The 15155-nt window shown below is 53.2% G+C and overlaps 2 protein-coding genes across 5 annotated transcripts in view; one reads left to right on the top strand and one right to left on the bottom strand.

The window, feature by feature from the left end:
* Positions 1–1514, bottom strand: part of MAP4K5 (mitogen-activated protein kinase kinase kinase kinase 5) — a 73311-nt gene extending 71797 nt beyond the window's left edge. For 2 of the 3 annotated variants that reach the window (XM_064461167.1, XM_064461168.1), the window contains exons 1-2: positions 1305–1417; positions 745–958 (exon numbers count right to left, since the gene is read on the bottom strand). In XM_064461167.1, the coding sequence (XP_064317237.1) occupies positions 745–852 (108 nt within the window). In that variant the 5' untranslated portion in view covers positions 853–958; positions 1305–1417. Of the gene's footprint in view, positions 1–744; positions 959–1304 lie in introns of all 3 variants that reach the window. The other variant, XM_064461169.1, reaches the window with a different exon arrangement.
* A 9361-nt stretch (positions 1515–10875) lies between these two features.
* The window catches only part of ATL1 (atlastin GTPase 1), a 31657-nt gene continuing 27377 nt past the window's right edge, over positions 10876–15155 (top strand). Inside the window, exon 1 of one of the 2 annotated variants that reach the window (XM_064461161.1) lies at positions 10876–11066. In XM_064461161.1, the coding sequence (XP_064317231.1) occupies positions 11033–11066 (34 nt within the window). In that variant the 5' untranslated portion in view covers positions 10876–11032. The remainder of the gene's footprint in view (positions 11067–15155) is intronic. The other variant, XM_064461162.1, reaches the window with a different exon arrangement.

Here is a 15155-nt window from a genome sequence, read left to right as displayed (position 1 = left end):
TTTTCTTGTACAGTTGGTTGTGTCAGGTCTATTTTAAAACACACTCAACAGCATTACAAAGTAAAACATCAGAGATGCTCTTCCCATGCAGCTGAAAATGCAGATAACCAAACACAGGCCGAAAACTTTAAGGTTTTCTTTATAAGCAACCCAAGCGTTAATGCTGCCGAGCATCCCTGAGGTGCGGGGAAGGGGTTCATACCCCCCAGGGATGCACACGGAGGGGAACGTGCCCTGCTTACACCTTTGGGTTCCCGTGGCTCTGGCAATGTGAGCACCAGTACGCACTGCTTCAAGAGCATCTACTTGACTTGCAACGCTGACTCTACCGCGAGCTGTAACTCCGTTCCAGCTTCTGAAGAGCTTTAATCTGCTTCTGCCTCCTGCGTGCTATTATTAACCTCAGGGATAAACTTGCACCTTTTTAAATCAGGTGCTTTAAATGATGCGCTCTGGAAACGGGTACAGCAAGTAGATATCCTCACCTTCTTTAGCAGCAAGGTGGAAACTATCACCTGCAATATTCACTAATTCAAACCTCTAAGAAATCAGCGAGGGGGCCAGGAAAAGGGACCCTTCTCCAACGCTGCAAGAAGTCAATCCTTCTAAATAAAAGGGGGGTGGGGGAACGTCAAGCTTTGCCAGAGATGCCCCGAGTGCAAAGGTTTTTCAGGGGCCGGGCCCTGGACGCCCTGAGCCCAGCCGTGAGGAAGGGCCCTCGCCGCGGCCCCTCACGCCTCTCACCTTGTACACATCGCCGTAGGTGCCGCTCCCCACCCGCTGGATCAGCTCGTAGTCCTGCTGCGGGTTCCTCCTCAGGATATCCCCGCCCGGCCGCGCCGCCGGCTCCATCTCCGGCCCCGCGTCGCCCCCGCCGGGGGAAGGGGAGCAGCGGCCGCTTTCCCCCTCGCCCCTCCGGCCGGGCTTCGCTCCTAGCGCGGCAGCCGGTCCATGGCTCCTGCGGCGGAAAGCGCCTGCTGAGGCGGGAGCGGGGCGGGGGGGGCTGCCGGGGCGGGCTCGGGGCCGCGGCCGCCGAGACAAAGGCGGGCTGCCGGCGGCTGTTGGCGGCCCGGCGGCAGCGCCCTCCGCAGCCCGCGGCGGTTCCCCAGGGGTAACGGGGAAGCGTCGAACCCGGCGGGCAGCAACCGGCCCCGGCAACCGTGGGGAAGGAGGGACGGAGGGAGAGGGGAGGTCCCGTCCCGCCGGCGCTGAGGAGGCGCCGCGGCCCGCCCGCCGCCGGCCGAGGCAGCTGCCAGCTCGCCGGCCCGCAGCCAGGCCCGCAGCAAGGCCGGGCCGGCTCCTACCTGCGCGCCCACAGCCCTTTGTCCCGCCGGAGAGGGAGCGGCACCGCCGCTGCCGCCGCCGCCTCTTCCTCCTCCGGCGGCCCCGCGCTCCCCCCGCCCCGGCCGCGGCCCCGCTGCCCGCCGCGGCCCCGGCCCCCACGCACGCACCGCCCGGCCAAGCCGAGCCGGGACGGGACGGGTCGGGACGGGACGAGACGAGACGGCAACGGGCCTCCGCGACGCCGCAGCGCCACAGCGCGGCCGAGAGCACCGCCGGGGCCCTTCCCTCCACGCCCGCCCCGCCTCGGCCGCGGGCCGCCCTTCGGCGTTAGTAAAGCCTGTGTCACGATGGCTCCTACCGCAGGGTGTCCGCCGGGCCCCAAGGCCGCGCTGCCCCGGCGCCGGTGACCGGGGATGCGGGGCGGGGTGTCCCTGCGGGCCCGGCAGCGGGGAGGCCCCTGTGCCCGGTGGAGGCAGAGCCCCGGCGCCGGTGGGTCCCGGCGGGGCTGAAGGGCCCACTGCCTGTCCCGGGGGTGGCCACCATCACCCGCCGGTAACGGCGCTGAACCTGGGGCTGCCGCCTCACAGAGCCACAGAACCATAGAACGGTTTGGCTTGGGAGGGACCTTTAGAGGCCATCTCGTCCAACCCCCTGCCATGAGCAGGGACATCTTCAACTCGATCAGGTTGCTCAGAGCCCCGTCCAGCTCAACATGGGATGTTTTCCAGGGATGGGGCATCGACCACCTCTCTGGGCAACCTGGGGCAGTGTCTCACCACCTGTGTTGTAAAAAATGTCCTTATATCTAGCCTGAATCTACCTTCCTTTAATTTAAAACCATCACCCCTTGTTCTGTCACAACAGGCCTTGCTAAAGAGGTTGCCCTCATCTTTCCTATAGTCCCCCTTTAAGTACTGGAAGGCCACAATAAGGTCTCCCCAAAGCCTCGTCCAGGCTTAACAACCCCAGCCCTCTCAGCCTGTCCTCACAAGAGAATTGTTCCATCCCTCAGATCATTTTTGGGGTCCTCCCCTGGACCAGCTCCAGCAAGTCCATGTCTTTGCTGTGGAGAGACAAGTGTGGGGACAGGCATGGCTTTTGGCTTGTGCCCCTTGGTTTGAGGCAGAGGGGAAGCCCCCAGCTTGCCTACACCACATATATATTAGATATATTTATATCCATACGTATGCTTCTGCCAAACACCAGGCTGAGCTTTCCTTCTTTGATACCAGAGCTGTTCCTTCATGTACATCCTGGTAGGGGTTATCACAGCTGCCAGGGCAAAGCCTCCCTCCGAGCTGAGCACTGGTGGCTGACCTGCTCCCAGAGAGGAGGGGGATGATGATGTACCAGCTGGGGGGAACAGGGACACGGACTGGGTAGGACTCCCTGGGCCAGTTAGTCTCATTCTTTGCCATCTGGATTGCAACCTTGCAGCCGCATCATGTAATCCTTTTTGTGGGCTAATCAAGCACCACAGTATCTAGCTTTATGGGCAGCCAGTGCAATGATAGTCACATTAATTAACTTGGACTTGTTGGGACTCGTCTCCTTGGGCTCCTAATGTCAAAAAAGCTTCTGTGAAACTGCAAGATGGAAAGTATTCTATACCTGTCTTTTCCTCAATGGAGAATTATTATTTTCAGCAAGGAAGCTAGAATTCTGAGCAAAACTCACCTATGCTCTCTCAGATGAGTGCTAACCAATTTAAAAAACCCAAAGGTGGGGGATACGGAAGAGAGGAACGCTGGAATTAGCAGTAGTATTCGCTGCACGTAAAATCATTAAGGCCTAAAAGGAGGTGTTATTTTCTAGGCGCAAAAACTACCACATATTCAACGCAGGAAATATGTTTGCAGAAATTAGGTAGAAAAAAATTAAATGAAAGCCAGATGTACTAGTCTCTGGTGTTCAGAACTCTGGATTGGTTATTTAAGAACAGAATCTGCCTCTTTGGCAGTCAGACAGCCCATGCAGGTCCAATATAGTCTATCGACAAAGTAGCTGGATACTGATTGTCAGTTTAAAATGGAGTCTGGGTTTTAAGCTTACTCCAGCACATTTAGAAATCCCACATGCAAGCACCTGAAACAGCGGTGCTGGTGGCATAAGCTTTTCCTTCAAAACGCAGGCTCTGTAGCATAACTCGTTAGGATTGGCGTGTTGCTTTAGGTTAAACTCAAAGCCAACGTATGCAGACTCTCAGGAATTGCATAGTGGCATTTGATTTTATTGTGTTTTTATTTATGGGCTCGTTTGAAATGGTGTCTGTCAGAAGCAGGCTCCAAAATGTAAACTGCCCTGCTTCCAGAGAGACGGGGAGCCCGGGACTGCTAACTGAAAGAGGTTTGTGTTTGATTTCCCCTTGTTCTCTGAAAGCCTTCTACATCCTGTGTGTTCACTCCAACATAAATACGTAAGTTTTCCTGAACACCCAGCAAATAAAGAAGGAAGTATTTACCCTTTAGGGAGCTGTATTTCCTCAAGCGATTTTTAACAAAACAGTTACCTCTCCCCCCATAAATTAGCTTCCTGCACTCCTGATAGTGAGCTGTTTGTGTCCTTTTTCCTTTTCTCTTCCTCAGCTGAGCGTTCAAACACTGCTTTTCACTCTGCTGATTTGCCGCTCTTGACAACCCATCAGATGACAGCACAGGAAAGAGGCCGTTTCGTTTTCCAGTAGCAGATGGTGCATTAAGACTTGGCCTCCTAGAACGTCTTACAGATCCAAGGGCTGTCCAACAACTGCAATTCAATGCAAAGGCTCCTGTATTGACCACTATGTTGTTCTGGGTGGGTTAAGGTTTGTTTCCCACCTGGAGGTGTATTTTCCCATCCCATACAGCCAGTGGTGAAGAGTGAGCTCTCAGAGCTTGCCTCGTGATCCGAGCTCGAGTCCACCTTCCCCAGCTGGGTCTCAGTCCCAGCTGGAAGCACTACTGGAAAGTGCACGTAAATAATAGCTGCACCAGGACTGTATTGCTCTTGCCATTACAGTTAGATAAATGGAGGTCAATGAGTTGTGCGAAGCATACAGTGCAAGACATGGCCCGACGCTGTATGCTGCCAGGCATGTACCCTTGAACACACGCTGATTCCCACTCTGTATTTTCCACCCTAGACCACGTTGCTTTTCTGGTCAAGCATGTTAAGGAATGTGCTTTTATGCAGCATCTTTCGTCTGGATGACTCCCAGCCTTAAAAGGAATGTTAAGTGGTTTTACATGAGGCATTACGTAGGATTAGAGAATGTGATCTGTTTGCATTGTAGTCTTAAGAGGAGGAACAGCCAAGGTTATTTTAATGAGACATTGAGATTCATCTGGTAACAGCAAATGCGACACTGTAGAAATTTCTAACTGAATAATATAATAAAGGTGGTTTTAAAAGCAGCGGAATGTGCCATGCGTGTGAATGCATGTTCATTGTCAAATGAAATGAATAGTAGAAACTATTAGAATGGAAGAATATAGCAGAAAATAACAGAAGCTCAGAAACTCTGAGCTATGAAACAGCAGCATGGAATAAAAATACTTCAGACCTAGTTTTTATCAGACTGCTAAAATGTCTTTGATTTCACACAGTCTAACAATCTCACACGGAAGGTATTCACAACCATTCTGTGGGATTGCTTCATGTTTGTGGTGTGTTTGAATAATAAAATAGATCAGCTGCAGGGCAATGCTGAGGCCAAAGACTCATGAATCAACTCGAGGGCCCGCAGCTTTTCCCACTCATTGATTCCTGCAATACACTGTATTTTACACCAACCTTCGTTGTTGAGGAGACAGAGTACGCTCTCAAGAAACACTGCAGCGTCTTGCCTATGATTTGAGATGTAGCTCTTTTTTCTAAGTTTGTGGTTTGGGTTTTTCAGGCTGGTTTTCCTCCCTGATGAAACACACACTGTTGCTACACCCTGTCTGTGGCCATGACTGAGAGGCCTGCAGAGGAGCTATTTCCAGGCTCTCTGCGGGCAGCTTCCCGCCACCGAGTCCAATCCTGCCTGCGACAGACAGGATGCTGAACCTGCTAAAGCTTCTCGGTGTCACCTCGGCAGCTCTCAGTGCTGTTAGTGCCGCTTTACCTGCCTGCAGAGCTCTGCTGGTGGGACCCAGAGGAAGAGGGACAGGGCAGGTTTCACAGGGGCCAGAGCGGTCTCTCGCTGCTGGAATGGCCCTTTCAGGGCGGCTGTGGTGGCAGTTGCTGCAAGCATACGATGACAAGTACAAAAGATGCCTGGAAGAAACTAAAGAACTTGGGTAAAGGGGCTCTGAAGGGAACATGCTATTTCTGTTGCAAGAGCAGAAAGAGGGAGAGGTCTTGGCAAGACGGATGCAAGAACACAGCCAAGGGAGTAGCTCTGGGCAAGAGAAGAAGGAGAAGATGGCATGTGGCCTGTTAGATGCTTCTTATGTCCGATGTGGGAACGTACTTGCTCAAGAAAGCGTCAGTCTCCCATAGACTGAGGATCTCTCCAGGGGTTGTTGTTGAGATGCTCTGGGAAGGGAGAAAAGTCACTAAGGGAGAGCAAAGCCTTTTCAGGCTGTGAGGAGACTTGTGTCCCTTGCAGGAGCAGGACAGTTAAATAAGATACAGCTGAGACCCTCATGCCAGCTTTAAGTGAGGTCCTTGTGCAAGGATTTGTTTTTCACGGAAGGAACAGGAGCGCTAGCGGCTATACATTATTTTTGTGTCACCCTGTTTATGTAGATGAACCTCAGGAGACTTTGCAGCTGATTATGGTGTTTGCATTCAAAGGAAGGAAACGAGCTGGATGCCCTTCCCTCCCACGTGCACACGCAGGAGGGCAGAGGTGAAGCAGGCAGCTCCACTGACAGTAACAGCTCAGCACGAGGATGCAGGAAAATGTGACCATTCAATTAAAACCAGCATTAACAAGGGGACTTCAGAGCACTGCCTGGAAAGCCGGCTGCTCCCCCTGTTTCCAGGTGCGCAAACCTGGCTGGAACATATTGCGAGTGTCTTGCTGAATCGCGCAGGCAGGTGGATTCAGTTGTTTCTGCCAAGATGCAAGAGGAGCTGGAACCCTTTCCCTGGATGAGGTGTATCTTCAGGGGGAAATCCTAGAAACAAACTTGGCACGCACAGATTTTGGCTTGGATTTACTAAAGCCACGTTGCAAAAAAAGAGACTGGCGAGGAAGGATGTTTTGAATATAGCGTCCATCTGCCTGCCAGTGCAGGAGAGAAAGAACAAATTAAAGACTATATTGGGAATAGGTGGGAAATTGGGCTTAGAAGAGATCTTACTGACCTCTAAAGAGAAGTAAGAGGAAGGAAGAGAAATCTCAGAAGGTTTTAGTCCTGCAATGCTGGTGTGTCTTAGTGACAGAAGGGAAAAACCTGGGGCTGCAAGGCAGCGAGGCTCTGGATACAGCACCAAGGCACGTGCAGATGGGTCTGCAGTATTATCTGAACCCACAGCTGAGACTGGGGTGTTTTATTCAAATCCAGCAAAACCTTGCCAGAGTCCTGAGGATGCTGTCTGGGGTGAGCAACCTACTGGAAACCGGTCTGATAGTTTAATTCAGGTTAGAAGAGTTGCGGTTTTTTATTCTTCTGCAATTTCTTGTCGTTTGGGTGCTCAGTGCTGACCAGACGCTGGTGGTGCAAAGGCAGCCCCTGAGGTAAAAACCAAGCCTGTCTCTGAATGCATGCTGGGGTTGGTTTGGTTGACGTTTTGGGGTGATGGCTCTTTACCTACATGGCTTTTTGTATTCTTAAGTAGTTCCTTCAGTTTACAGAGCATCTTCCAGAGGGAAGGACCTTCGCACAGACTGATTAAACAAGTCATTTAATGAACCGCTGCAATTCTGTCTCCTCTATGACTGAAATACGATGGCTCTGTTACAGCCGTAGTGTGCAATCATGTTTGCAGCAGCAGCAAAGATAATTCCTCTGGCTGCAAACCCCATGTAAATGTAGGCGGTCATAACACTATTCGGGGTGAGAAATGGGAGCAGCAGGAATAGAAGGATTTCCTAAGCAACAAAGATCTGCTTCACTTAAAAATATTCCAGTAAGAAAAAAGCAGAAAGTTGTTAGGAAGGCGCCAGCTTTTCAAGAAGAGTGGGGGAAAAAGCTGATTCTGTTTTATCACTTTTTGATATTTGCCAGGAATTGTGGCCTCTTAACCCAAGAATAAAGGTACAGAAATTAAAACAGTGATGACAAATCACAGCCGCAGAGTGTAACTGCTTGGGTGAGGTCACCTGCTCTTCAAACACAGTTGAGATCTATGTTGCTTTTACTTTCCCATGCAGTTAAGCAGAAGCAATGAGAGAATGAAGACTGAGAAGGCAGAAGTGATAATAATAACTGCAGGGAAGAGGCAAACATGTTCAAGAACCTTCTATAACCACCGTTAAGAATAGATCTGTCACTTGGGGTTAAGACAGTGCGTCGTCTGTGTCATGGCAAAGAAAACTCATGTGAATAGCAGAGATTCCCTCAACAGCAAGCCCCGGCAAGTATTTGGTGGCACCTGAGAAAGAGCAGAGGTTTTGTAGTGTCCCTTTCCCACCTTTTACGTAAGTTTTGCACAATGAGGCTGGTTTCTGTTTGCAAAGGGCTGGGGATATGAAAAGCAACTGTAAATGCTGCCTGGGTAAGTGGGCCAGCCGAATCAAGGTGAATTATGAAACTGCCCCTGCAAGTGAGCAGTACACATGATGGATATAAATCCAGGTTCTCTCCTAATTTTGGGGCCTCTTCAGCACTGCATCTCCTGGGGCACTGGCTTGGGGACCCCCAGCTGCTGTCTCTCTCTGCGGGGTATTTTGTCTTTTTGCCTTTCCCCCATTTAGCATAGTTTTTCCTCAAGAACCCTTCTATCGCGTGCCGTTCAGCACATCTGCTGTGAAATTAGCTCTTTGTGATCTGGCAAATTGGGCAGCAGGAATGTAAAGATACTTCTTAGGAAGGGCTGTTTGCAACTGGAGAAATAAAGGGAGGATGAATCAGTGGAGCAAAGGGTTGGATGGTGGGTGAAAATGGAGAAATGCTGAGTCACACCCTTGAAACGAAATCATCTGCAAACCCCCCTGATTTGGGGTCATAGGAAATAATGCAGGAAAAAGCCTTGGGAGTTCACACAGACAATCCCCCCAGCACAGGATCAAACCTCTCTGCTCCTTTTCCGTTTTGATGCCACGTGCCATAATGGAAAGGGAGAGGGAAAAAATGCCAGTAAATGGGGCAGTACAAGCTTGACCTAAGCAGCAATTCTCAAAGGGAATGAGGAAGGCAGAACCTGAGCCCATCTCAGTTTAATTAGACTTTCAAATTAACAGATCTCCTTTTCCATCCTCCTTTTTTTTCCTCTCTGCTTCCCAGCTGCTTTTCTTTTAATCTCCCCTTTCAACCTATGTGAACCCTTCTGACAGACACCAGCATAAGAAATCCCTGCTCACAATGCCCGTTGCTTCTCTGCCGCTTCGAAGAAACAACAGGCACGTGCGACTTTAGGGATTATTTATAAAAATCATAAGGAAGCTTCTACCGAGGCCACGAACGGCTGAGCTCCTCATGGTCGTGGTGCCTGGCAGCCACGGGCAGGAGGATTCAGCTGCCTGCCACGTGAGCCGGCACTTCAGTGAGCTGAAATTGTATGTTTCGCTCTGATGCTGTAAACACAGGGAAGAAGCCAACAGGAGGCAGTTGCCGAGTATTGGAGAAGGCACTTAGAAATTAAGTATCAGGGTATCAATGGGAGTGCAACAACACATGGCTTTGGCATGGATGAGCCACCTGGAACTGAAAATCAGTTCACTTTTGAATGTTTTTCTTGCTTTCAAAAATGAAGAGCGGATCCTGCTGATTCCTGTGCATCGAACAAGGCTGGATGGCCGCTGGCTTTCCCTGACCTGTGCAGGCCAGTGTGCAGAAATGAGCAGCACTCTCCCAAAATCTCCTTTTGCAGTTTATAGTCTGGGGCTCAGTTCCCTTCTCATCCTTCCAGACTGGGGTCCGTACAAACCTCTGGCGACTGCCATGTTTCCAGTTTGGAGATCATGCCTCAAGCACTGTGCCGTGCTTCTTCCAAAGAGCAGCACAGGGCTACAGCTTCAGATGAATTGACCAGCAGCTTGTTGGCATTAAAAGTAAGGACAAGCATTAGTTTGGCACGCTGAGGACAAGTGTGCTCACTGGCATGGCAGCCTGTGGTGCGCGGGTGGGAGCGTGTGAGCTCTCTGTGGCTGGTGTTGCAAAAGGCTTCGACTCTTTTCCTGGTTTTGCACAATAAACACAGGCCTGTGAGGCTGCAGCTGGCGGGGGAGCGCGGGAAGGCAAAGAAAAAAGAAATCAGAACGTGATCACTATGTCCCTCCAGGTGGGATGTTTTGGCTGAGGGCACAAGGGGCACCTCGGGGCAGCTGGGGCACGGGGCCAGCGCCGCTGCTCCCCTGCTGAAGTTTTGCACCTGGGCATTCCCATGTGCTTGGGCTGAATCACAGTCTCACGTGGCAGAGCGCTGAATCAATCCCAAATACGAAGGGGCAAGCGCTTGCTGTAAGAGGGAAATCTTGAGGGAAGGTGCATGTTATCAGTTGTCCTACAGCTAAATCTTCCCCAGGGGTGCCTAAGCCCAGGTTCTTGAGCTACATCTTTCATGCTGTGCATCTCCTGCTGCCTGCGGACACTGCTGGCACAGGTGGAATTGCAGGGGCGGGAGCTGGCTTACCCCAGGGCAGGATCCCTCCGGTGATTTCTCAGCCCACATGTGCCTGTGCACTCTGCCGCATGCTCTGGGAAGGGCGCGTAGCGTGTCCGAACTCTGTGCCGTGTGTGTGTGTGGCTTCGCTTTGGGGTGTGCATCCCACCGATGTGCTCTGTGACCCCAGCTGGGTCAGTGTTTGTGCATGGGTCCCACCAGGAAAGGTGTGTGTGCCTGAACCCCAGCTCATCCCACACTGGGCTGGCTGAGTGGGGAGCTGTGTGCACAGTGCCCCAGCGTGGGTGGGTGCCCGTGGGGGTGCCCAATGCCCCAGATGAGCCTTGTGCCCCACATGGGGATGGCTCCAAGGTGTGGCTGCCCACAAGTGCGCTTAGTGCTCCCCAGATGTAGATGACCCTCATGTGGGTACCCACACAGTGGGTAGGAGTCACTGGGGTGTGGGTGCATCCTGGCTGTGCTGGGTCCCCCGCCGTGGGTGGGTGCCTAATGCCCCAGGTGGGGATGCCCCCAGGGTGCCCACAAGTGCGCTCAGTGCTCCCCAGATGTGGATGACCCCCGCGTGGGTACTCCCACAGTGGGTAGAAGTCAGCGGGGTGTGGGTGCATCGTGGCTGTGCTGGGTCCCCCACACATGCCCCCCGCGTGTGTGAGTGCCCGTGTGGGTACCCAATGCCCCAGCTGGGGATGCCTCCAGGGTGTGGGTGCATCCTGGCTGCGCTGGGTTCCCCCACGCACGCCCCTCCCCCCGCCGCGTGGGTGGGTGCCGGGTGCCCTGGGTGTGGGGGGACCCCTTGTGTGTTGCTACCCCTGGAAGCGGGGTGCCCCTGCATCTGCCCACGCCTGATGCCCCACGCACGGACACCCGCGGGCGTGCACACCCGTGGGCGGGTGCCCCAGGGGCCGCGCCGTGCCGTGCCGTGCCACGCCGTAGCGGCGGGCGGGGATGCTGCCGCCGGCTCCCCCGCCCGCCCCGCGCCACCGCGGCAGACGCAGCGCGGCTCGGAGAGCGCACGGAGCCTCCCGCAGCCCGGGCAGCCCCGCGCCCCGCCATGGCCCGGAACCGCCGGGAGAGGAGCAGCTGGGGTAGGCGGCGGGGGGCGACCGGGGGGCGGCGAGCCCGGGCGGGGCGGGGCGGGACGGGACGGGAGCTCTGGGCGGCAGCGAACAATGCCGGGCCTGCGGCGGCCCGCGGCCCGCTCCCCGCCGGGGCTGGGGGCGCGCCCGGCCCCGCCTGGGCCGCCGGGACGGGGCGGTGCTGCCGGCGGGCGAGGGGCCTCCGGGGGGAGGCGGTAGCGGGGCGGGGGGGGCTCGGCGGGCCCGGGAGGGGCTGAGGGGCCTGCGGGGGCGGAGGGCGGCCCTTCCCGCTCCCTCCGTCCGGCCGCACGGGCGTCATTTACCCCCCCCCCTCCATAACTTGTGGGGGGCACCTCCAGCACGGCACCCCCCCACCCCACCCCACGGCTCGGCCCATGGCTGCTGTCCCCAGAGCACAGCCCTCAGGCCCGCAGCGGGTGCGGGGTGTCACCTCGGCCACCACCCCGCCTCAGGCGGGGACAAGGACCCCCGCGCACCCCACCTTCTCCTTCAGACGGAGCCGCCAGCCTCCCCCGGCGGGGTGCGTCACTTTTCGGGGGGCCGTAGGGCTTTGTCGGTGTGTCAGACCCTCCGCAGAGGGGCCATTTTAAATCCATCACTTCACACACCCCGCCCGAGCCCAGGGGAGCTGGTAGCGGCATCGCCGGGGTCTCGGGGAGGAGGACGTTCTGTGGTGGCTTCCTTCAAGGATTCCCTTCTCCTCCAGAGCCGCCTGCCCGCAGCAGGCCTGGATCCGCCGGCAGCCGCTTCCCCACGGCAGCCAAAGCAGGTCCCACGGGTGGGCTGCACCGAGCAAGCAAAGGGGCTCCTGGTGCCTTTTGCCACGGGTACAGCCAGGGCTGTGGCCGAGCCTCCTGTGTCCAGCGCCCAGCCATCTATTGCTTTGCTGGCGTCCACCGACATGCTGCCTGTTTTGTAGAAAATCAGGTTTTATACAGCCATCTGCCGCTATTTGAGGTGGCTGAGGAGCCTAATTTGTCATTTTCCCCGAGTTGCATTCCGTGTGAACTCGCCCGTTGGTGCTCGCGGTATCCTGTCTCGTCAGGCAGAACAGGTTGACCTGAGCTGTGATGTTTAGGTACACAAATTGCATTCTAATTTGTATAGACGAGCGTAGTATTTCCCATGATAATGATTAACAGTTCAGGGACGGGTGTGTGGCAGCATTCGGATAATGGAGTGCGGGATTTGAGCAAACGGAGCGGGTGGCGGTCTTGTTGCAAGACAGCGAGGAGAAAATGAGCAACGCTGATTTGATCAGTGCCATTTTTAACTGTGGCTCTTGACGAAGGTCGCTAGACCCTTGGGTAAACTGGAGGGAAAACTTCCCAGTGAACATGCCGCCGTTCTCAGCTTTGTCTCGCAGAGCTGTCAGTCCCGTCTCTGTGTGTGTTGAGGATTGCACGCACGTACATGCGCTGGTGCTTTCCCATCAGATCTTGATAGCATGAGAAGAAAATGCAAATGATGCCGAAACAGATATAAATGGAGAGAACATCATCATGGAAAGTACAGCCTTGGTCCAGCGAGCCAATTAAGCACATCCCTCTGTCTAAATGTGCTGCTGAGCCCTACTGGAGTGAAATGTGATGTGTCACTGGTTTGCTGAACTCTTCCTTAGATTCCCTCTGTAAGTTTTGCAAGAATCTGAAACCATCCGTGGACCCAAGTGGATCTCTGGGATCAGCCACCTTCTGCTGCAAGCCGTCCACAGGTCAAAATCATACCCTGCCTTCCACAGAGGTTTACGTATTCCTAGAATTATTTCCCAGTGCTTTACCAGGCTGGTTGACATTGCAGGTAATAAATTAGGGAGGAAAATACCTGTATTTTTTGCTAGGAAAAAAATGGCCCTTTAATAAAAGCGTGCATTTATACAACAGAACCTCATTGCCCTGAAAGATGTGTTTACATCCAGTGACTGCAGCATTGTCTGGTGACATCAGTTCGTGGGGTGACTCTTCCACTGCTACGTTTTTCAGCCTTGCTGGCAAAGGAGGAGTCTCAGGCTTTTACTCAAACTAAGGCGGAAAGTCTGCGCTCTGTTCTAAAAATGGGCTTAAGGGTCATTAAAAATATTACGCTATTTTGAAAGAGATCAAACTTTGTCCTAGTTACTGTCTGGTTAGTCAGGCCTGAAAACAGGCAACTGCTTAGTGCAATCCTTCTCCTTTGTTTCATAAAAATATTTTGCTGTTTTAAAGATCACAGAGCGAATCAGGGTGAGTATTAGACACCCAGAAGAAATTGCCGCCGGTCAGCTGTCAAAGCTGGGTTACTGTCACATACACACATCCCCGGGAGCTCGTGTAGGGGCGTGTAGCGCATCAAGCGTAGGATTTAGCCCTGGGCAGAAGGTCAGCATAAGGCTATGCATCATTTAAGACGCTCGTACTGGATGTGCTAAGTGGTGCATAGACCTCACAACTGCTGCTGGCTGCTGGGTGAATGGCCTAGGGAGCTGCAGATGTATAATTTTCCCGAAATAAGGATTGTTAGTCTAAATCCTGCTTGGATCGGTGAAGTCCAGCCAGCTCGACAAAGATTTGCTGTAGGTTACACCGATTTTTTTTTTTTCTGAAATTCTTTGTGCTGGGGGGTTGCAGATGCTCAGCAGCCTGCTCCCCCATTACAGTAAAGCCATCGGAGATCTCTGCGCCCAGTCACTCATGTAAACAGCACGGACTGGAACAAATTGTGTTAAATCTCTCGTGTTTCCTTTCGTGGCTCGTGTTGTAATAAGAATGACTCGCTCATCAAGAATTCCGTTTCAAAACTGTAGAAGGGATTACAGAGGCTATACGTACTTCTTGGGCAGGATTTTCGAATTGGACGTGAGATTCGCGAGAGCTCTTGAAGGGGCCTGATTGCCAGGAAGGGCTGAGCGACTGTTTCGGGGAGAAGGGACTCCTCTCCAGCATGGGCCAGGCTGAGATCATCATCACCATGCTTTCAGACTGCACAGCAAAGGGTTAAACTGGAAAGAAAAGATGATTTTGATAGTCTTTTTTTTTTTTTAACTGATAGTTGTAACATCCTTTCTGTTGGTTATTTGGTTTCTGACCTTTTATGGTGGATTTTCAGTTTCCACTTACTGGCATTTCTTTGTGACTGCGAACGCTGGGAACCTCCTGAAAAGTGAAAGCTGAGATGTTTCAGACAGGCGGGCCTTTACACAAAAAGCCGCTAGATATGAGAAGATTCACAACCAGATTACTAGCTTGTAAATGAGAAGAGAAAATGAAGCGTTGGGACTTGAAAGAAGAGACGAGACAACGTTGCGAGCTAGAGACCCAAATCGCTGAACATGATGCTTGGTCTTTGTGCCTCTGGTTTTGAGGCGGCAGCGTTGTACAAGGAATTTGAATAGCCTGGTCTGATCCATTACAAGATGAGCAGGAGCAAGATCGGCCTGCCTTTCTCCTTTCGGGGGGAGAACCGAGATGCCCTGAGCCTGCCTCGCAGCGGTGGCACGGCGCCCTCGTCGTGCTTCGTGTCGTGTCCGTGCCGCGAGAGGCTTCGGCCTTGGCTGCCTGCCTGATTAATGGGAGGGGAAGCGGCGTATGGTGTTGGCTGTATCTTGCTGCATTTTCTCTGCTGAGCCCATGGGTGAGAAACAGCGTGCATAAGTATTGTTTAGGGCCTAGGTGATGTTCATAGGCAGCGGGCCTTATATTAACTCCCCTGCATCATTGACTGGAACCTTCTGCAGCAGGGGAGTGTGTCTGGTGCAGGTATTGTCGTGTTCTGGGAGGCACGGGATGTCCCATGGATCACCTTCGAAAGGGTTACTTCACTCCAGATGGACCCCAGCTCCTTTGGTCCTGCCAGAAACGCTCACATTTGCTATCACTTGAAGGAAGGTTAAGTGTTACAGCAATAAAGTGACTGAACACCAATTTCCCAAATGGGGTGGAGGCTCCAGAGAAGGCGCTGAACTCTGCCAAGCCAGTAAAACACATTTGAAGCACTCAATAATATATAAACATTTCTCCAGAGCATAATTGCCTTTCATGCTGTATCCTAGGATTTCATGGCACATTTGCCAAACTTTATTTTCAGGCAATTGTAACAACA

The sequence above is a fragment of the Phalacrocorax carbo genome, chromosome 9 (genome assembly GCF_963921805.1).
Source record: "Phalacrocorax carbo chromosome 9, bPhaCar2.1, whole genome shotgun sequence".
NCBI classification, from domain to species: domain Eukaryota; kingdom Metazoa; phylum Chordata; class Aves; order Suliformes; family Phalacrocoracidae; genus Phalacrocorax; species Phalacrocorax carbo.
The sequence above is the reverse complement of the archived record's forward strand: the minus strand, read 5'-3'. Positions and strand labels throughout refer to the sequence as shown.